The sequence below is a fragment of the Vitis riparia genome, chromosome 10 (genome assembly GCF_004353265.1).
Source record: "Vitis riparia cultivar Riparia Gloire de Montpellier isolate 1030 chromosome 10, EGFV_Vit.rip_1.0, whole genome shotgun sequence".
In the NCBI taxonomy this organism is placed as follows: domain Eukaryota; kingdom Viridiplantae; phylum Streptophyta; class Magnoliopsida; order Vitales; family Vitaceae; genus Vitis; species Vitis riparia.
This window is the reverse complement of record NC_048440.1, coordinates 23,061,568-23,084,271: the sequence shown is the minus strand read 5'-3', so window position 1 is coordinate 23,084,271 and position 22,704 is coordinate 23,061,568. Positions and strand designations below refer to the sequence as shown.

General features: G+C 33.6%; 4 protein-coding genes across 4 annotated transcripts; 3 read left to right on the top strand and 1 right to left on the bottom strand.

The window, feature by feature from the left end:
• The first annotated feature begins 359 nt into the window (after window positions 1-359).
• On the top strand, window positions 360-915 carry LOC117923362 (stigma-specific STIG1-like protein 3). The gene has a single exon (XM_034841620.1). It carries the CDS (start codon window positions 375-377, stop codon window positions 846-848), a length of 474 nt encoding a protein of 157 aa, XP_034697511.1. The 5' UTR covers window positions 360-374; the 3' UTR covers window positions 849-915.
• Window positions 916-5,841: 4,926 nt separating this feature from the next.
• LOC117923360 (putative pectate lyase 2) lies at window positions 5,842-7,524 on the top strand. Its single transcript, XM_034841618.1, has 4 exons — window positions 5,842-6,573; window positions 6,671-6,774; window positions 6,854-6,992; window positions 7,108-7,524. Exons 1-4 carry the CDS (start codon window positions 5,842-5,844, stop codon window positions 7,324-7,326), a joined length of 1,194 nt encoding a protein of 397 aa, XP_034697509.1. The 3' UTR covers window positions 7,327-7,524.
• A 139-nt stretch (window positions 7,525-7,663) lies between these two features.
• LOC117923361 lies at window positions 7,664-9,352 on the bottom strand. Its single transcript, XM_034841619.1, has 3 exons — window positions 8,421-9,352; window positions 8,092-8,133; window positions 7,664-7,985 (listed from the first exon to the last, which is right to left on the bottom strand). The coding sequence occupies exons 1-3, from the start codon at window positions 9,268-9,270 to the stop codon at window positions 7,858-7,860; spliced, it is 1,020 nt and encodes a 339-aa protein (XP_034697510.1). The 5' UTR covers window positions 9,271-9,352; the 3' UTR covers window positions 7,664-7,857.
• Window positions 9,353-20,212: 10,860 nt separating this feature from the next.
• Window positions 20,213-22,704, top strand: LOC117924203 (probable WRKY transcription factor 31). Its single transcript, XM_034842783.1, has 6 exons — window positions 20,213-20,567; window positions 20,681-20,776; window positions 20,863-21,033; window positions 21,122-21,457; window positions 21,558-21,671; window positions 21,779-22,704. Exons 1-6 carry the CDS (start codon window positions 20,349-20,351, stop codon window positions 22,448-22,450), a joined length of 1,608 nt encoding a protein of 535 aa, XP_034698674.1. The 5' UTR covers window positions 20,213-20,348; the 3' UTR covers window positions 22,451-22,704.

Sequence of the window (22,704 nt, the reverse complement as noted above, 5' to 3'; positions counted from 1 at the left end):
GCCTAATTCGTGTGTTACCATTTACCAATAGTGTGCCACTAGAATTCTCCATCATTCTCCAAATCTTTTGAGCATTAAATTTACTTGAAAGCCAAACTTTGGTCTCCTTCAATGACATTGTAGGCCGTGGAGTTAGACCACTCCACTACACCATCTTTTGTCATATTTTACCCGTATAGCCTCGTCACCCACTTCCATTCTCCCTATAAATACTCTCCACCCTCCACCCTCAACCATTCACATTTTCCATCTCCCTCTCACCCATCTCTTCTTCTTTTCTTCTCCATCTCAACTCTCTCTCTCTCTCTCTCTCTCCCCCTCCCCCCTCTCTCTCTCTCTAGATCTCTCTCAATTCTCTCAAAAAATTGAAAAACATGAGTACCCTAAGCACAATTTTCATGCTGACCGTGGTCTTGGCTTTGGCTGCTATAAACTCAGCAACATCAGATGAAGAGGAGGAGCCCTTCTTTGAAGACCCAGATAACAGCAGTAGTGTTAAAGCTGAAAATACTGAGCCTACAGAGAGTAAGAAACAGATGTCGCTTCGGGGGGCTAGCCGGTTTCTGGAGCAGCGAGCCAGGCTGACATGCGACAAGTACCCTAAAGCATGCGAGTCCAAGGGAAGCAGCACTCGAGATAACCTCTGCTGCAACAAGAAGTGTGTGAATGTGAAGGTGGAAAAGCTTAACTGTGGGGCGTGTGGGAAGAGGTGTAAGTTCTCTGAGATTTGCTGCAATGGGCGGTGCGTCAACCCGTCTGCCAACAAGAACCATTGCGGGGGCTGCGGGAATAGCTGCCAGGAAGGGGATTTTTGTGCGTTTGGGATGTGCAGCTACAGCTACGCGTAGAGACTCAAAGAAAGCCGAGCTATGCTTGGAAAAATTTTGTATTTGCGGAATCTGTAACTGTGTAGAGAAGTAGCCATCACCATTTGATGGGCTCGCCCCATCCATGTATTTTTCATTTTTTTTTGGATTCTTTGATACTCTTTGATCATGTAAATATAAACTCCCTTTTGTTCTCACAACAATCAACAAAACATATCTTTTGTCCAACATAGTATTATATCAGCCTTGTTTGACGGAAGATCATGCATGTATTCTAACCTCACCATCCTATATTTATCTCTCAAATTGAGGGGTTTGTCCAATTTCTTAAGTTCGAATGTAAGCCATTAACATAGCTATATATATCTTTCTATAATAGTTGTACATGAAAGATAGGGTTGTACAAACATATTTTCAAACAATTTGGGATGTTTTAAGATAAATTAATGATAGTTTAGATGTACTTTTTATTTTTTATTTTTAAAATCATAAAATAATCCTGTAACTTTTGAATAAAATATAATAATTCTTAGACTTGTATTGAAAAATAATAGTAATAGTTTTAAAAACCGTCTTAAAAATAAAATTGAGATATCATAAAAATGTTACTATATCAAATTTGAAATTTTTAAAAGTGGTGTTTAAACCTATAAGATAAGTCTATGTTTTTTTACAAGAGATTATACTTTTTATATAAAATTTTTACCTTATTTGTTAACTATTTTCAAAAATAATTCTAAAAAAAAATAGTTTTTGACTACAATTTTTTTAAAATTGTTCCTTAAAGTTTGAGGGAAAACTTTTTTTGTAATGGTAGTATCAAAAAAGCACCTCAAATTTGTAACTATTTTTAAAAACGGTTCTAAAAAATAGTTTTTAAAAATTATTAAATGATGTTTTGTAAAATAATAGTTTATTTAGGAATATAAAATGTTTTTAATATTATTAAATATGTTTTTAAAATAACTTTTATATTTAATTATTTTACATATTTATATAGTTATTTTTCAAAATAGCTCTAAAAAAATAAATAAAAATAACTTTAAAATGTTATCTAAACACTTTTTTTTTATTTAAAAACAAAAAACAAAAAAAAAAGTTTTTAGGTTATCAAAACTATTTTTCTTTTTCTTTATTCAACAGTAAAAAAATTATTCTTAAAAATCTTGGTTATACATGTCCTTTATTACTATTTTTCAATTTTGAAAATAAAAAATATATCCCAGGAAGACTAAGAAGTTCAATTTCAATTATCATCTTTTTTTTCCTTTAGTTTTATTAAAAGAAGACCGTAGAATTGGCATTAGCAGAGAATTTGTTGGCGAGTAGTCCCAGAGTTTGGCACGATCAAAAAGTAAAAATATTTGCAGATGCCCAATAACGTGGTTACAAATTTCAGGTGTTTTTGCCGTATGAATTCAATGAATTGTGAAGAGACCTTGACCCGATCACCGTGTTACACTCTCTATTAGCCATCATTTTGATTAAAAGGCCTTGCTGACTTCGCCCGTGGCGTCGCTCCAATTCCATTCTTGTCAAAATTCATATAAATATTGACTGACCCAAAATAATACTCATAAAATACGAAGGCCCAATTGCTTTATCCAACTTTAGGTTATAAAAAATGGAAAAAAAATCTACTAAGTGGGATCTCGAACCTTTTCTCCCGACAAGCTAAAGCATACAATAAATATTAAAATTTTAAATTAAGAGATTAAGATATAAAATAATAAAATAATATATAATATATAAAGTAATAAAATTGAGATACAAAACGATGAAACCCTTTTACATGTGTGACATCATATGATGGATGATATTTTTACATTATGGTATCGAAAATATATCTTTTATTGCTATAATGTAAAAGTGAAATAATTGAGAAAATACGTGGTTTAGATGATCTCAAGGATATGTCATGGAACATAACATCTGGTTGGCCATAATTTGGGAGGTCTAAAAAAGTGGGAACATATAAAGTTATGGGGGCCATTTTCTTTGTTTGTGGGTGATGAGGATCAGCCACTTTGGGAAAAGAGTGAGAAGGCGCAATGCATTTGGAGAAGTGGGCATAATGAGAATTGTTGGTGTTGTGGTCCTCTATAGTTGTGACCCTTTTTCCTTATTGTTGCGATTAATTTCTATGAATCCGAGTCTCCTTTTACAATGGTGGACCTCGTGTTTCCTTAATTGCATTTTACCTTTTTTTATTATAGTGGATTTGTGTGTGCTAACATTTTGGGTATTATTTCTTAATCAAAATACACGTTGCAACCTATAATTAGTAAAACTTGCACCTTATTTGGTTTTTTTTTTTAGCTAAATTGCAACATTTTTAATAAAAACATTTTTTTCTTTTTTTAGTTTTATAATGTGTTTGACAATGATTTTATGAAATGTTTCTAATCTTTTTAACACTTAAAAACTTTTATTTTTAAAATATTAAAGATGTTACAAACACTTAATAAAATCATTATCAACTACACTCTCAATCAAAAATTAAGGTCAAAACAAAAAAAAAAATTAAAATTTAAAGTTATTTAATTAAAAGGGTCATTAAAAACTCAAATTTGAAAATTTAACCCTTAATAATTTTCTGGTCTCGTTTTGATAAATATACCTTTATTTTTTTTTTATAAAAACAACTCTTTCTTTTGAAACCTATATATAAATATTTGAAATAGTTAAAAACATTTATGTTAAAAATAGATTACTCTTCAAGAAAAACATAATAAAATATTACATTCATAAATATGAGAATCATTTCATTCATTTTAACTAATTAATTCCAAATTTTAAATGATACATAAAATAACTTCTGGATAAGTAAAAGCAAAGTTTTTAATGTAAGTAATATTTTAAAAAATTTTATAGTAAGTTTTTATTTTAATGTCATAAACCCTTTCTAACAAAATTAGTCATGCAAAAGCAATTATGGAGCTTTAAGAACAACTTTGGTTTCTTATAAATTAATCCACACCAAGCCTAATCTTATTCTCAAAAACCCTTCTTTTAAGCTTAATTAATAAGAACTTTTATACTTATTTAGATAATTTTATTAAAAAGTTTATCATATAAAAAAATTAAAGTAAAAGCCTGAAAAATGTTATCTCCATTAAAAGTTTTATTTTAATTTATATAAAAAATTATTTTATGTTTAATAAGGTTTTTATAATATCAATATTATCTATGAAAATTATTACTTAGCTTAGGTTTCACCTTCTAACTAAAAAAAGGCATAAAATTATTCTAAATCAGCTCTAATTCACTTAAGCTTTTAGGAAATGATTAGCCAATAACATATCAAGGCTTGCTCAATTTTCATGTTAGGCTACTAGCTCATTAACATAGGGGTACTTGAAGCTCTTAGATAATGATGGATCAATAATGTATATAAAGCTTATTTGAACTAAAACCCAAATATTCATAATAATCTTGAGAAAGCTCAATGAGACCTATACCTATGGCTATCACCACATAACCTAAAAATAATTTTCTATTCATTGAAATAAACAGTCATTTTTTTATTTATTTTAGAAACATATTTAACAAACTTTGGACAAAAAATTATTTTGAAAAAATGATGTTTTTTAAAACAAATTTAAGATGTTTATATATATTATGAAATTTTTACATATGTAAGTGTGTAATATTTTTATAAAAAATAAGTTGAGAAAACTGTTTTTATGTTTAAGTTCTCAAACAAAATTTTGTTTCTTAAAAAAATTAAGAACTTTGAAAAATAAAAAAAGTTTCCAAGTAGGTTTTAAACTCTAGTAATTTTCAAAGGTGATTCAAAAAAATAGAAAGAAGATAATTGTCTGAAATATTATGAAAAGCATTCAAGATACTTAGTAACAATTTAAAATTTTTCTTTGTGTGATAAATTCATAGTTTTAATTTCATATCTAATACAACAATAATTCTAAAGTTCTAAAGAGGCAGATAACAAAGTTTTATTTATATGATCATACTGTTGAGATTCACTTTTGATAACATTTTTCTTATAATAAAACATACTTCGATGGCATAATTTATACTTCTTATCACTTTCTTCACACCTTACATTCTAGTACCAAAAACATTACAAGGGAATTTTTTTTTTTTTTCAAACATGTTTGATCCCGGAAAGTTTGAAGGAAAATATAAAGAAAAAAATAAAATAAAATCAATAAAATATTTTTATATCCTACTTCAAATTAGTTTTACTTATTTAACTCTTACAAGTAAAGGTTAGATAATTTTAAAATATATAAAAATTTTACTCATTTTAATTATATTTTATTTCTTTTAATATTTTTTATATTAAAATCAAATATAAGAAACTCATTTTTCTCCATTTTTTTCCTCACTACTTTTCAAGCATAACCTTAGGTTATGTTTGGTTTTCAAAAAATTTGAGAGAAAATAAAAAGAAAGAAAATAAAGAAAAAAAATAGAAAGAAATAATAAATGAAAAATAAATAAATAAATAAAACCAATAAATTATTTTTATTTATTACTTTAAATTTATTTTACTTATTTTAACTCATGAATATAAAGATTAGATAATTTAAGTATACATAAGTTTCTAACTAATTTTAATTATATTTATTTATTTTTTTTATATAACATAAAATTATTTTTTTAATATATTTTTTTTTAAGCTTAATTTGAGTAAAGCCGCTGCTATTCTCCCACACTAATTTTTTTTTTTTTTTTTTCTACTCATACCATGTTTTATTCTCCGACCAACCCCCACCAAATCCATTGAACACCCATCATCCTAGAATATAGTAATTAAGGTAAAATACTAAACAAATTCTCCATTCCTAAAGCTTCAACGCCTACAATTGCCACCTCAACAAGCCCAAGGACTCGTGCCACCACGTCTGATATCCATCCCCAAAATCCTACTCCTCCAACAGAGCTGACTTCAACACTAGAAAAAGTCTCAAAGTCGTGGGCACCACCTCCATATTGACTTACACGCTCCTATTTATTCCTCTCCCTCCATTCCTCCCTCCTCAAAGCCATGGCCTACACGGCCCTTTTCCTAGTGCTTTCCTGCACTCTAGCCTACTACGCTTCAACTTTACAGGCTTACTCATCACTAGACTACACCCCTCAAACGTTAACAAGCTATGTGCCTAGCAGTTCTAAGTCGTCCACTAAAAAAGTCATGAACCCAATAGACTCTTGCTGGCGCAGAAAGGCCAATTGGGCCTCTAATCGCCGCGCCTTGGCTGACTGCGCTGTAGGCTTTGGTAAAGGCGCAATGGGAGGAAAGTATGGCGCCACGTATGTAGTCACTATCCCTTCTGATGATCCGGTGAATCCCAAACCAGGCACGCTTCGTTATGGTGTAATTCAGACTAAGCCGCTTTGGATCGTTTTTGCTAAGGACATGGTGATTACGCTGAAAAATGAGTTGATTATGAATAGTTTCAAGACTATTGATGGGAGGGGAGCGAAGGTGGAGATTGCTTACGGGCCGTGCATCACTATACAAGGTGTGAGCCATGTTATTATACATGGGATTAGTATTCATGACTGTAAGCCTGGGAAGTCTGGCCTTGTTAGGAGTACTACAATGCACGTTGGTCATCGCCTCGGCTCTGATGGTGATGCGATCAGTATATTCACTTCTTCGCATGTTTGGATTGACCATTGCTATCTCGCTAGCTGCACCGATGGCCTTATCGATGTTATTCATGCGTCTACTGCTATCACCATTTCTAACAACTACTTCTCTCACCATGATAAAGTAAGTAAAAGAAAGGAATTTTCCTAGTTCCAACTAGTATGCAATTGGATATTGCTGTAGGGTAGCTTAATCTAAGTGCATTTATGTATATATATAGGTAATGCTGTTTGGGCACGATGATCACTTCACTGCAGATAAAGTCATGAGTGTTACAGTCGCCTTCAACCATTTTGGCACTGGTCTAGTTCAAAGGATGCCAAGGTAAGGGAGACTATTCAACTGCCGATAATTTCCACGAAGTTAGATCAAATGTATCTCAGTTTGATTAGTATATTTGCAGGGTTAGATTTGGCTATGCCCACCTTGCCAACAACAAGTATGATGAATGGGAGATGTATGCCATTGGTGGGAGTGCTAATCCAACCATCTTAAGCGAAGGGAACCACTTTACTGCTCCTGACAATGCCAACGCCAAAGAGGTACAATGATAAAGTACAACGATAAAAATGATTTTCCAATTATAGGACGGTATTGGATGTTTCAGAGTTTTAGCATTGTATTTGTATTGTGCATTGATAGATTCTTGTATGACAGGTTACCAAGAGAGAGGTTAAAAGTGGTTGGAAGAATTGGAAATGGAGGTCCTCTAAGGATAAATTTGTGAATGGTGCATACTTTGTTCAATCTGGATGGGGAAGCTGTGCCCCGCTTTACTCTCGATCCCAAGCATTTTCTGTTGCTGATGGTTCAATGGTTCCTGCTTTAACATCTGATGCGGGTCCTTTGGGTTGTTCTGCTGGCAAACCATGTTGATTTCTCCACACATTTTGTTGTAATCCATTGTACCCCTTTTGTAAACGACTTCTTTGTTCTCTAAGCTTTACTTTCATGACCTTGAGGATTTCCGAAAATCTGAAAGGTCGGGATAGGCGCCCCTGTCTTAGCCATATATGAGACTAAAGGGTTGTAAAGAACTTGTGCTTATTTATATATCTGCAAATTCACAGACCATGTTCAAGTTGTAGAATTAATTGTGCCACTAACACCCTTCAAAATACTAACCTACACATATGGGAAACATTCAATTTTAATTTGGATTATATATGAACTCAGAAAATGAAAATTGATGGACTTTTGCAATACATGGCTATCAAAATGAAACCAGTTGTGTCTGCTATTCATTGTGTTGCCATTAATACAGAAGCAAAAGTGGGATCACTAAGAAATATTGTAGTGTGGATCAAGCCATCAAACTGGCCTATTGAAGTGGGAAAAACAGGTTGAAAATAGAGAGGGAAAAGGAAAAAGAATATAGGTGGTCGATTTGCTTTGGCAGATTTATTCTCAGAATAGTCTATTCTCATTGCTCTGAACCCCACAAGCCACTGGTGCTTTTTTTCTCAATTTGATTAAGTACCATATCCCAGCTGCAATTCCCACCACCCCAGCAAAGGAAACTGCAGTTGCTGTCCCTGGAAAAATCAAAGTCCTGATCGTCAACATCACAGCAGATACTATAGGCAAGCCCTTAAATAACATGAACAATAATATATAGATATATATATATATATATTTCACCTGCAATTACTCCAATCCTCTTATTATGCCGAACAACAAGATCTGCAACATTAAAAGGATCATAGATGTTATTTAATCTAGTCTCATCTCCCCAAATTTCTCAATTCTAAAACTGGTTTGGTTCCATCAATTACCCGAAAATTCTGAGGATACATACTTCAATAATTAAGTTACTTTTGTTGATGTTCAGTAAAAGGGAAACCATAGCATGCTGCATTTGGGGTATGAGCAAAATTAATGTATCCTTTGCAAGGAAATATGAATCATTCTCTAACAGATTTGGCAAAGGATGTGTGAGCATAACTTTAGTAAAAGCCTAAGACATATACCTTTACAATAGGTGGTAGTATTTCCTTGCTCACAAAGGCACAAGAAATCCTGTGTTTGAGTATCAAATCCACAAGTTCCACCTCCCTTCGTAGTATCCTGGCACTGGAGGCATCGGGTTGTCACTGGAATATCGAAATCTACCCGAACCCCATACTCAGGAATCTGATCATCCGGAGGATTTCCACCACTGCTTCTCCAGTACACACTAGTATAGCTTGCACAATACTTCAGCATCAGCCTGAGGGATTCTGTGGCTTTGGGGTAGTAAGAGCAGCATGAACTACCACCCAATGCCGAAGCACATTCCGGTAAGTGCCGGCAAAGATAACTAGCACTGTCACAAGACGAGTCACACCGATCAGGGAAGCGTTCGCAGAAGATCGGCTTGGGTTCGACGATCACATCATCTTCACTACAGTTAAAGAAGAGGTAGTCATTCTGTGGGGAAAGGGAGAAATGGGTGCTGGTGTCGAGACTAAATGGCCTGGTTGGGCGGAAGGCATCCCCATCTTGGCAGTTCCACATGAAAGGATCAGAAACTAGAATGTGGGGATCTGAGTAACTCAGGCTACGAACTGGGTACCTCCCGGAAGGGGTTCTGAGTTCAAGCTGGCCGGAATCCGGGCACACAAGGATGTGTCTGTAGTAAGGGCTGCCGCAGCCATCATCAATACCGAAAGGGTAGTTGATTGGAATGCCACCACAGGAGGTTCTGCAGAGGCTTGCTTGAGCTGCAGTGAGGGTGAGAAATGGAAAGATGAGAGGAGTAAGAATCAGGAAAAACAAATGATAAGCAAATGAAGAAGATAAGCTCTCTGATATGCATCTGCAGGTGAAGAGAGAAGCCATTAGAGACGTTGACAGTGGGAGGTGATGCCTAATTTGTGAAGCAAGGTTTGTATAGTTTAAGGAAGGAATGAAGTCAGATAATTAAAGTGAGAGAGTCAGAAGAAGAATTGAAGAATCCCAATGAGTGATGTTTCTTCTTTTGTTTCTAACTTTCTCTTTTTCCTTTTTCTTTTCTTTGCTTTTGTACTGTGTTTTCCATTGTTTGTGGTTGGTGCTTTTGCTTTTGGTCTGAGAAGGGTAATTCAGGGATGCTTGTGGAGCATGTCTGAGGTAGTCACAGGCTCATAGATACCTACATATGGGAACCCAAGATTTTCAGGCTATGTTGCTTGATTCCATGAAAAAAATAAATAAATAAATAAAAATTTGTAAGAAAGCTGCCATTTCATAGTTCCCCATAGCGGCTGAGATATGGATAATATATACACACTCGAATGGATATATTAGCTAATAACTACCTTTACCAACAAGTCACATCCGTCAACCTTAAGTAAAAGTATCTAGCTTGCCCATATTTTTTTATATAGAATTCCATTTGATATAATTGTAACTTTTACTACTAATTTTTCTAGAAAACATCCCACTTAATTTTACTAAAAATAATTTTTAAATTTAATTGCTTATAAAATATTATTTAAAATCCTTCTTAGTAATTAAAAAATTGTTTTAGACATTCCAAAATTTTACTAACCAAAGTTTTGAGGTCATATGAATAATTAAGATCTGACTATGATATTGAAATGAACTTTTTCGATATCATACCAAAAAAGTACTATCAATCAAATGATATATTATTTAAAACTACAACTTCATTACTTTGTACCTTATATAAGTGTCGTTATTTTATATATTTTTCTTATTACTGTTTTAATTTTGGTTGCATTATTTTATATTTTGATTTCATTTATTTACATGCTTATTTAACGGTTCATACTATACATTTTGAACAACTCAGATCAAAAGTTTGATATGTTGCCAATTTGGTACCACAAATTTTTTCCAAATAGTTATTGTACTTATCATTAGATCTCGGATATGGATGGATTAGGCTGCAGATTGGATGGGCTAGAGTTTAATCAGGATAAGTCCAATCCAAAATGAATGTGTGAATTTGGGCTTAAGCCCTTGTCCATACTCTCAGTAACACTTTGAATTGGGTGTCCAACCCAATGTGCCTTGAAGTTAAAACCTTGAGTTAGATGAGTCAAAACTCTTAAGTAGCCCAATCAACATGACGGGACAGTAGCCCAAAAAGGAGGATTATTTTCGGGCCTAAATTTAGGCCATTGACCACAAGCTTGGCCCGTTCCGCCTGAAAGTTTTGGTCCAAAACCAAGCCAGGCCCATAGCAAAGGATTGTCTTCAGAAAAATCATGGATACGCTGTTTATAACCCCTTAAATAGTGTGTTAGTGCAAGTATGCAACACCGTATCAGCTAATTAGGTGGAGTGCAGCTACGCTTTCTACTTAAAAAAAAAAAAAAAAAAAAAGACACACAACCAAAAATGGTAATAATTTCTACATAAAATGCAAAAACTTTTCAAGACTTACCTTAAAAAATATGTGGTTTAGAAAGTAATTTTTAAGAATATAATATAAGAGTTACTATATAAAATATAGAAGTTTCTATTTTAAAAAACAAAAAGTCTCCCACGTTTAACTTTTTCTTTTTCATTTTTTTTTAATATTTTTTCTAATTAATTAATTATAATTCCCGGTCCAAAAGGCCAGTCAGAAAACCAAACTAAGTTGGGCCTTGAGCCAGGCTAGGTTGGCAATTAAATTTCCAGCCCAGCCCACAGCCCACCTTGACCAAGCACAGGCCGGATAAAGCCCAAACCCAAGCCAAGATGGCTTGAGCAGGGTCCACTTGACCCACTCAAGTTCTTGACATTTATAGATGGTTTTACCCAAGGGTGTGTGCAAAAAACTAATTAAACTTATAAAACTCATCAAAGTAAACTAAATTTTTGAATCAATCAATTTTTAAAGATTTTGATTTTCTAAATATAAAACCAAACTAGACCCGTTCGGTCTCTGATTTCTATTTAAAAAATTGACAATAAATCAAATCAATAGGAAGTTATATATATCTATAATATACAATATCTATTAGTTATATTATTAATCTAATACACACTTTTTATATCCGATATGATTCCAAACAATATCTACATAGCTTTTTTATATATATATGATTGATCTACTGAGTATTATTAACATACACTATAACTTTAGTTGTTACTCTCATTGGGTTATAATAATATAATTTGAAATAGTTTTTAATAATATAATTTGTGACAACACTATAGAGTGAGAGGTTCTTCTAGGCGGGCAACTTTGGGACAACACTATAGAGAAAGCGGTGCTTTCGTGTAACATGTTATGGTCTCAACACCCTTACGAGGTAGTACTGAGCTTCACGTGCTCTAAGCCCGGCCCCCACGAGATTAGGAAGATTAGTTGCAATCTAAGTGGCACCACCCACTCTACCCTACCACCTATAAGTGGCTGTGCATCCTATACACGCCCAAAAATGAACTACAATGATCTTGAATAGGAATCCTATAATAATAGAGAGAATCCTCATAAAAAGATCACTAGATCAAGTACCAGTGATTTTGTATCTAATCAAAATTTTGGCTAATTGATTGAAGTGATTTCGTATCCAATCAAAATCTTGGCTAATTGATTGAAGTGGATAGCTCTAGTAGACCCACGGATCATGGAACAAATAAGGTATCAACTAACTTATTAAATAATATTATTTAAGTTTTTTTTATCTATAATGTGCAATTATGAGTTTTCTTTTTATTTTGGTCCAAATAAACAATAAAAAAACGGTTTTATTGTTAAACCATAACAAAGTAAATCAACGTAAATTAATTATTGTTATTAAATCAAAATGAGTCGATGGTTTTTCTCTTTAAGTTCTATTAATTCAGTTCTTAATGCATGAAAATCAATTAAATCAATTCAATTTGATTTTAATACTCAAAATTGAACCGACCAAATCATACATACCCCTTGTTTTCCCCTCAAACCTCCTAATTTTTATTTCTAAACAAAAATAAATATATGAAAGGATGAAACTATCCTCACATTCTTCCACCCATCCAACCCCCAATCTTAATCTTATCTTCTTAATCACTTCAAATTTTGTTTGAATTCCAGGCATTATAATATCAAATTTGGTCATTTGAAGTTCTGTGGGATGAGTTGGAGGCATGATAAATATAAAATTTGACATGGTCCCAAATGTCACAACTGCCAAAGGATAATATTCAACCCACTCCTAGTAGAGAGGTACTCTCAATCCCACCTTAAGCCCTAGTCTTGGTCTAGAGATTAACCTAACATATTGGTTAATGGTAACTCCTACGACTCCACTTCAACAATTTTGGCAAACCCAAATGATTTTGATAGTCTAATATTTGGTTATTATTCAAACTAGTTTTTTGAAAGATAAATTTCACTTTTTTTTCGATATTAAAAATAAAACATAATTTAGCATAAAAGTAATGATAATATTTATAGAGTTATAGTTTAACTAAGTATACATTGTTCACCCCTTCATAATTATTGAAGTTTTTTATCTTTTAAGTTTATTGATGATAAAAGGTGGCCTCGGAACCTTGAATATGATGATTCACTTTAATACTATTTATAATAGTATATTTCATCTTATATAAATATTGTTCATTTTATGTTAAGATCTATATGAATTTCTCTAGTACCATTTACAATAGTATGTTTCATTTTATATAGATATTGTTAATTTTAAGTCAGGGTCTAAATGAATTTTGAACAACCTACACAATTAAGAGGAGGTACTATATATAAGGTCTCGAAATACCATATTTTTGTTTCCTAACATTTGTAAAGTCCATATGCAAAACTCAAATAAGATGAGTTATAATTCAAATAAGTTTGACGAGTAGTACTGATCCATTATCTCTTGATTTAAAATTTTAGGCTTAATAAGTTTGACATATGTATTATTATAACACATTTTTAATTGAAAATTTTTAAATGCCCCTACCAAATATCTCTACACCATCACCTTTTTTTTTTTTCAAATAAAGCACAAATTTGAAAAGGCAAAAATGTTTTCATCATTTTCATCTCACCCCTCCCCTTTCTCTCTTCCTTTCCTTTTTTCCCCCTTCATCTTCCTCCTTGGTTTTTTTTACTCAACATGAAGCGCAAAAAAAATAAAAAGAGGGATAAATTAATAATGCCTAATTATATAGTAGGCATAGCCTGACATAACAGAAGGTTGGGGTTTTCATGAGTGGGAGTAGAGTAAAGAAGAAGAGGACATATTTATGTTTTATTCAAAGGGGAAAGAGATTAGACGAAGGTATTTAGTGATTAATTCTCTTTAATCTATACCAACAAGTATTTCTTTCATAATACCAAAATTACCCTTACAAATCTTGGCACTCCCACTTGCCTTCCAGCTTCTACTCAAAGCCAAGTATTAATCCAAAGCAGTATTCAGTACAAGTAGAGGCTACTATCAAAGAAAAAAGGCAACGGGATACAGTGGGCAACTCATGAACGTCCAATTTAATTAGGCGACAAGTTGTGGAGCAAATGGGGTCCATTGTGCAACTAGGTTGACAATGAACATAGGTTTTGAAGAAAGTTTCAATCTGCATGCATGCACCATGCTGCCTAAGCTGTCCTCCATTGCCTGGTCTACAAAAGGTGCTGCGTTGATAGGTAGGCAAGTCTGCTCAAACTTGGGAAAAACAGTGTCATAAAATTAAAGCAATCAAGGGAAAATTTTATTTTTTTTCCTTTTTTGGGTCTGTTTATCGTATTAGAGAGTTGAATCTAGGGTTTCTTCTTACCATATGGAAGTTGAATAGTGTGAAAAGGATCTTTATATGGCCAAGGTTACACGTAAAATTGTGTCAATAAAGTCCAAAGTGATTGCCCAATTGTCTTGTTAAAGTCCATGGCTGTTCCTCAATTTTGACCGTTTGGTCCAACCAACCATGCACCCAATTTTCAACTTTGCGGCCTGTGGATTAAGGCATCCACAACCACATGGCCATTCAAAAAGGGCTAATCATACTTAATTTCCAACTAAATAGAAAAGAAGAAAAAGAGTAATCAATGGCATTAAATCTTTGATTAAGATAGCTTCTTCTTTTTTTTTCTACATTTTAAAGTGATTATATTAATGAACTTTTTTTAGTTCAATCTTTTATATTAATCTCTTTTCCAATACCATGTTTAGTTCTTAAAAAATAATATTAATACCAAATAAAGTGAATTTCTTATGTTTGAATGCCTCAAAAAAGGTAGAAAAAAAAATCAAAAACAGAAGGGAAAATATTATAAATTTTTCTTCTCTAAATATAAAGAAAAATTGGAGAAAGTGAAGTCGTAGACAATTTAATATTCTATTCTTCCTCTCAACTTCTTTGTAGATTATCAAATAAAAGAAAATTCTCATAAGTTTTTATCACATTTTTCTTCTTCATATTTTCTTATATTTTTCCTTTGTATTTTTTTTCCATTGAAAATTTCAAATTAATAGTTTTTTAAAGAATGTTGTGTTTATTTTAATTTAATTTAATTGAAGTTGGAATCATAATTTTCAAATAACAATTTTCATATTATAAATTATGTATAAAATAGTTTTCAACATGATTTAAAGAAGATTTTTCTAAGTAAACTAACATTCTATTAAGTTTCACATCGAGCTCTTTCAAATCATAAGAATTTTCAACTAAATTATCCAAAATGGCTACAATAGTTTTGATGTTGATTAGAAAATAGCTATTGAGCTATAAGAAGTTAATATAAACACATCTTATCCAAATAGGGCTAAAATATGATGTGCAATGAGCTCGCCCAAGATTGAACAATGACTATCCCCCCGTTTACTTTTCTTCCTAAAAACTTGGACAGGAAAAAAAAATGAAAAAGAAAAAAAGTAGCATCATATCAAAAGTCTTAAGTTATACCATTCAAAGATGGAAAGTTATAACCTATATCATTCAAAGTAGCATCATATTTGAAATTCTTGAAAATAATTTTTTTGATTTAAAAAAACACATTTAACAAACTTTCAATAGAAAATAATTCATTTTTTAGAAATTATTCTTTTAAAAAAAATGTTTTTAGAACAATTTTATGTGTTTTTTTTTTTTTAGAATGTTTTGAATAACAATTAAAAGTACAAAGAATATTTTTAAAATTTTATATTTTACATAAATATATAATATCTTTGTAAAGAATAAGTTAAGAAAACTACTCTTCATACTTCAATCCCAAATCGAATTTCAATCCTCGTTTTAAACACGGGAAACAAAGATAAGGTTCAACATGTTGGATCGAGTCCAGTTGGGAGGTTGAACACATCTGACTTTTTCATGGTCCGTTCATAAATAAATCATAATTATTGAAAGCACCCAATAAAAGCAGATGTTTATCCCATATTTGTATTTATAAACTTTGAACAGTAGCCACAGAATGAAAGAAAATGGGAATGGACGCTGCAATTTGATTGACAATGAATGAGGAGTTTGATTTTTTGTTCTCACTCTACTTAGAAAAACACTTTAAATCTGAAAGCACTTTTCACAGCATAAGACTATAATGCAATTGATCTGTCGGTCCAAAAAGGTTTGAAATTCAGAGAAATCTGTTTGAACGTGGAAAAAAAATCACAATCAAAGGACACCCAAAACCCTAATGCTGCTGCCCACAAGAATTAAGGGGACCAACCATGTTTGGTGCCCAATGAAAAGTCCTAGAAAAATCAAAATCAGAGACACCCCTTTTGATGAAATGGTGTGAATGAGAAGTGGCCACAAACTCATGTACGCAACCAGTCTCACAGCCATTCAACTCTCAAAAATCAAAAGTCTCCAAATTAACTTCCCTTTCTTTATTGATGACGGTCCAACCTAACCTAATAATACAACTATATATATATAATTTTTCTCTGTAAAGCTAAATCCTCTTCTCAGTCAACTCTCTATTACTTCTTCCAGCCTGGTTATGCCTCTGTTTGGCCTGAAGATAGGATTAATGGAGACCCCCTTTTGGGTGTTTTGGTGGTGTGGGGGAACACCCATGTGGGACTGGTGATCGGTGATAGTGATTTATTTATTTATTTATTTATTTGGTTTCTTCGGGTTGAGAGATTTGAATTTTGTAATGGGATAGAAGAAGAAGAAGAAGGTGGGAGGAAGGAAGGGTTTTGGGTAATATTTAATAGCTGCAATGGGAGACCAAGAGAAGAAAGTCATGGTGTGTGACAGTGGAAAGAAGAAAATGGGTGTCTCACTTCTTTGAAAAAATGGAGCTTTTTGGTTGTTGCCTTGAGAAAATTTCACCAGCATCGGCTGCCTGAGATGGTTTTTTTATTTTTTATTTTTCATATTTGAATACTTTTGGTTTTTATTATTAATTTAATCTTTGAGTCATTTTACAAATTAATATAATAAGTTCCAAAGATAAGATCTATAGACTTATCTATTTGTTATTCTTTTATATCTCATTAGCATGTTTCAAAACTGCTTTTAAAAATAATTTTTTTAATTCTAAAAAATAATTTTTAGATTAATTTTTAGAATAAATGTGAAATATTATTATTGTTTTTTTGTGGTGTTCGACTATTCAAAGGATGTAAATACTTTTAAAATGTTTACTTTATTCGAAAGTATAGATTATATTTGTGGAGAATAATCCAAATAAATTATTTTTAATATTATTAAAAAATGAAATATTTCTCCATCATATAGTAAAAACATATGATATTACAAAATTTTATATTGTACATCTCTATCATATGTGATTACTCAACACAAATTTAGCTTATAATAAAATGCTTTTTGAGAAGGCAAGGCATGAGAAGAGACGGCTCTAGTTTTAATAACTTAAAATATTTTTTAAGGGATTTAATGCTTAATTTTGAAGTTCAATATACATTACTAATCCACTATAAAATAACCTAAGTTTTTAGGTCACATTACTTAATATGGTCTTACATTGAAGTAGTCAAACAATCTTAATTAAAATGTTCCATTCAAAGTTTTTTCAAATTATCTCTTGTTTAGGCCTTATTAAGAATGTTTCTTTACTTTTGGCGTTAGCTAAAAATTGAAATAAAAACGAAGGTTATGATTTTCATAGAAGAGTATCGGCATTATAGAGTTTTCATTAGGGTGATTTAATACCAAGATATTTTTTATATATTTTGTATATGGTCAACGGTCTCATTACCTCTTACCCTAACTCACATTTCTTTCTATCTTTGTATACAAGTTTCATATGTTCGAACCATACGATATAAATTTAATCATGCACTTGAGCCACTTAGATTAAGTTCAATGTAATTTCTAATTGGTATCATAGCAAATTTTCCTTTTCATTCAACATAAAATAATTTTCTAAATAAGTCAAGATAGGATTTGGAAGGTGATGTTTGGTTCAATTTTTTTTTTAAGCTCAGTAAAAGTTTCTATATCTATTTAGCTAAATTTATTTAAATAACATATTTTAAAAAAAAACTTAATATAAAAATCAAGAAAATGTTGTTTTTATATCAATTCTATTTTAATTTATGCAAAAGTTTTTCATATTTAACAAAACATTTGCAATACTAAACGTTTTAAAAATTATAACTTTAGTTTTAATTTCAACTATTTGCTTTAGCAAAAAAAGAAATTGCCCCAAAAAAGTCTAAATAACATTTTTCTAAGTTTGATAAGAAAAAAAAAACTAAAGCAATAAATTGAACGCCTCATTTTCATCATTGAAAATGCAATAAAAGATCTAAATTACTTGATGAAAGTACAAAAAATGAGATTTGTATGCAAAAAATTGAAATTAAAGTATAAATAAATAAGACTAAGGTATGAAGGAAATGATAATAAGATACAAATAAACATTCCACGTAGTGTAATTAGTTGTGTTTTTCAATAGGTAACTAAAGAGTTGTCATCTTCTCTTAGATTGTAGACCACACTAAGCAACAATTGAGAAAAAAATTGACAAGCACTAGATAATAGTGAGAAAATTTTGCCAAGAAATTCAAAAGTTTAAAACCACTTTTATTGGGGCCATGGAAGAAATGATCCCACAGTTTTCCTTAAATTTCCTTGAACCATTTGCCAACTGCTGTTGAAATAGTTGCCATTGCATTGATTTTGGTCATACTTTGCCAACTAATACACAAAACTTTCCACACGGGAAAAGTTGAATCTCCCTTAAGGAACAGTGGTGCAGGTTTGAAAAAATCGTCAAGAAAGGCCAAAATCATACCTAGAGAACACAAAAATAAAGGCCCAAAAAGAAAAAACAAAGGAAGAGAACCCAATCGCCCACGTTTTAAATCTGCTAATTGAACAAACTCAACTTTTTCTTCTTGGGCTGTGGCCTCTATTTGAACAGAATCTCTGTTCGGTACCATCCCCCCCAACCCCCTTTTGTCTTTTGATTTTCTTGGGTCCCGTTTGTTTGAATAGAAAACTCCTTCCTGCACCCTTTTCTTTAAACTTTCCACGGCGGATCTCCAAGACCAATCCATGAACTTGCTAAGTGTGAAACAGTCACATCAAACGCCTTATTATACAAGTTCAGGATATGGTAATTTTCTTTGTCTAAAGGAAAAAAAAATAAGGAAAAAGTTAGCCGTCATTGTTCTTTTTCCCGTATTAGGCCAGTTGTCATATTTTCTTGTAATTATTATTAAATCTAGATTCATTTAATTTATGAAGCTGACATCACATATTTAAAAAAAATTAAAAAATAAAAATAAAAATTGGTGGTGAAATGGGGCAGCAAGTGATGTCATTCTCAGCCGCTCCTTTGATTTTCTCTACTATAATGACATTTTTAATGTGATAATGATTTTTAATTAGTAATTATCTAAATTATTATAGTATAGAAACCTCTACTACTATTCAAATAATTTTTTAAAAATAAAAATCATAACTCTTTTTTATATTTTAATAAAAACTAATATTTTCTGCAAATTACTAATAAATATTTTATGTTGTAAATTTTTTAGTATAAGGATGTGAAGTGAGGATAAAAGTTTATAATATATTTTAATTAAAACTATTTTATGGAACGGGTAACACAATCTTATTAAAAGGCTATAGTCCAACTTAGGTATTAAAATATATCTTTTTAATATTATACCAAAAATATATGATCATATATGTGATATGATGAGAAAGATCAGATCTTATTATTTTGTTTCTTATTTATACTTTTATTTTCTTTCTTATAATTTTGATCTTGTGTTATGATTTCATATGTTTTTATTTTTAACCAATGTTTTCAAATTTCGCCGTATACTTTACTTGAACCAAATCATAGACTTTTCTAAAACAACTAAAAACAGGTCATATTTAAAATTTCTAAAATTCTATTGAATTCTTGGCCCCAAATTTAAATACTCAAAAAAAAAAAACAAAAAAAAACACACACACACACGCACAAAAGATTGGATCCATGGTCAGAGGAAGAAAGGAAGTAGATCAACATCTACTCTCCAACCAAAAGACCCGGTCCCACCATCACCACCACGAAACAGTCAACTGGGCCCCAGGCCCAGTAGGCCCAATCCTTTCCTCCATACACAGCGCAGGCCGGAGCCGGGCCGTCAAATTCGTTGACTTTTCTTTCTTTCTTTTTCCATTTTTTCCAATTTTTCCCTCACGTGGAACGCGCCGCACAGGTCGGAGGCGGTGGATTTCGAGATTTCCACGAAACGAACCAGTCAAACTGAGTCTTGACGAAATGTGGACGAAGTGGCCTGTATGTGGGGCCACTCAAGCCAGCTGTCTCTCTCCCTGACGCACCTCCTTACGTAACTTTATCATCCCCTTCTCTTTACTCTGCCTTCATCCCCCTCTCTCTCTCTCTCCACTTGGTCTACGTTCCAAGCCCTTTTTATAGGCGTCCCCATTGCACCGGCAAAAGACTTCAGACTTCAACTCACCCTTCTCATCATCTTTTTGTCTCTCTATATTTCATCTGTCTCAAAAATCTCTTCCGCATCTTTTTCTTCTTCCGTTAATTTTGTTCTTGATTTGATTTTATGGACAAAGGATGGGGTCTCACCCTTGATTCTATTGCCATCAATTCATTTCTCAACAAGCGCAGCCGTGGGATTCTGGAGTCTGGCCCCATGTTGGACATGCCGGTGGGTGATGAGAGGCGGGAGGTGGATTTCTTCGCCGAGAAGACTAGGAACGTCAGTGTGAAGAAGGAGAATTCTCATGTGGATGAAGCTGCGATCACTGATTTGGATGTCAATGTAATTAAAAACGCCTATATCCCAACTGAATTATCGTCTCTCTTTTTTTTTTTTTGTGTCAAAATTGTTGATTGAGATATGGGGTTTTGCCCTTTCTTCCGTGTTTTTGACAGACTGGGTTGAATCTTCTGACTGCTAACGCGGGAAGTGATCAGTCGACGGTGGAGGATGAGAATCCGGATAGGGAGAATAAGAGAGCCAAGATTGAGGTGAGGGGAGAGGAAGAGAAAGCTATTATCTTGAATTTGATTTGATTTTATTCAGTTTTTGTTAATTTTGGAGGTTTCTGGTTCAGGTGGCGCAATTGCAAGTGGAGCTTGAACGTATGAATGCAGAGAACCAAAAGCTGCGAGGGATGCTGAACCAGGTGACCAACAACTACAGCACTCTTCAGATGCATCTCGTCACACTTATGCAGCAGCAGAGCCAGCAGAACCGTGGAGCCGAAAGCCTCCAAGAACATGGGGTAATTTTAGTTTATATTTAGTCAGCAGCGATGATTAATCTTGTTGTAGTTGTCTATAATTCTCATTGTTTTGTTGCGATGTGTTCAGTCTGTCGGAGGAAAATCTGATGAGAAGAAACATGAGGTTGCGGGAGCGGTGGTGCCCAGGCAGTTCATCGATCTAGGCCCAACTGCCACAGCTGACACGGATGAGCCATCTCAATCTTCATCAGAAGAAAGAACCCGGGATCTCTCTGGATCACCCCAGAATCATCAGGAAAACGGAAAAAGAGCTGGCGGGGAAGAAAGCCCAGAATCTGAAACACAAGGTTGGGTCCAGAACAAGGCTTCCAAATTGAGTCCTCCCAAGACTATTGATCAGTCCGCAGAGGCCACAATGAGGAAAGCCCGCGTCTCGGTTCGTGCCCGATCAGAGGCTCCCATGGTAAGAATCCAATAATAATGTTTGAAAATTCAACTAGAACCCCTCTGATTTGTAGTCGTCACAGTGTGGATTGGGATTAATCGAATATGTGTAACTGCAGATCACTGATGGATGCCAATGGCGCAAGTATGGGCAGAAAATGGCGAAGGGGAACCCATGCCCGCGAGCCTACTACCGATGTACCATGGCAGTTGGCTGCCCAGTTCGCAAACAAGTAAGATTCAGCCCCATTTCTTAATTGGGTCTATGGTTTTCAATCATTTTCCAATCAAAATTGTAGCTGAAACATGAAACTAATACAATTCTGGAAATTCGTCACAGGTTCAGAGGTGTGCCGAGGACAGGTCAATATTGATAACTACCTATGAAGGAACCCACAACCACCCACTCCCTCCGGCTGCAATGGCCATGGCATCAACGACATCAGCAGCTGCAAACATGCTACTTTCAGGATCCATGTCGAGCGCAGATGGACTAATGAACCCGAATTTCCTGGCCAGGACGATACTCCCTTGCTCATCTAACATGGCGACGATTTCAGCTTCAGCCCCATTCCCCACAGTGACATTGGACCTCACCCACACTCCTTCCCCATTACAGTACCAAAGGCCAACTTCCCAGTTCCCGGTCCCCTTCGCCGCCCCGGCTCAGAGCTTCCCCTCCGCGCAAACCTCGCCTCTGCCTCAAGTTTTCAGTCAGGCCCTCTACAACCAATCCAAATTCTCAGGGCTGCAGCTCTCTCAGGACATGGAATCAGCCCACCAAGCTCCACCAACATTGCAGCAGCCACAGCCAGCCTCATTGGCTGACACAGTGAGCGCTGCCACAGCTGCCATCACCGCCGACCCAAACTTCACCGCAGCTCTCGCAGCTGCCATAACCTCGATCATCGGCGGTGGCGCCGCCCACCCAAACACCACCATTAACAGCACCTCCAATGCAACCAACTCCAGCAACACCAACAAAATCAGCAGCTTCCCGACGGGGAATTAATCAGAAGTCCTGTTCAAATTTTCCGGTGTCCATTAATTCACTTTTTCCCTTTCTTCTTTCTCACTCCTCGGGGGTGAGATCGGGGTTTTACATGTCCATATATTTTTGTCTTTGTTGTGGGAGGGTTACGAGGGTTAGAGGGTTAGCACACAGTAATCCATTCTTTTCTTTATTGTTTCACTTCGAATAATTTGATTCAAACGTTTCGGTACATACAAAGAACAAACAAAAAGAAAAAAGAAAATGATCATCAA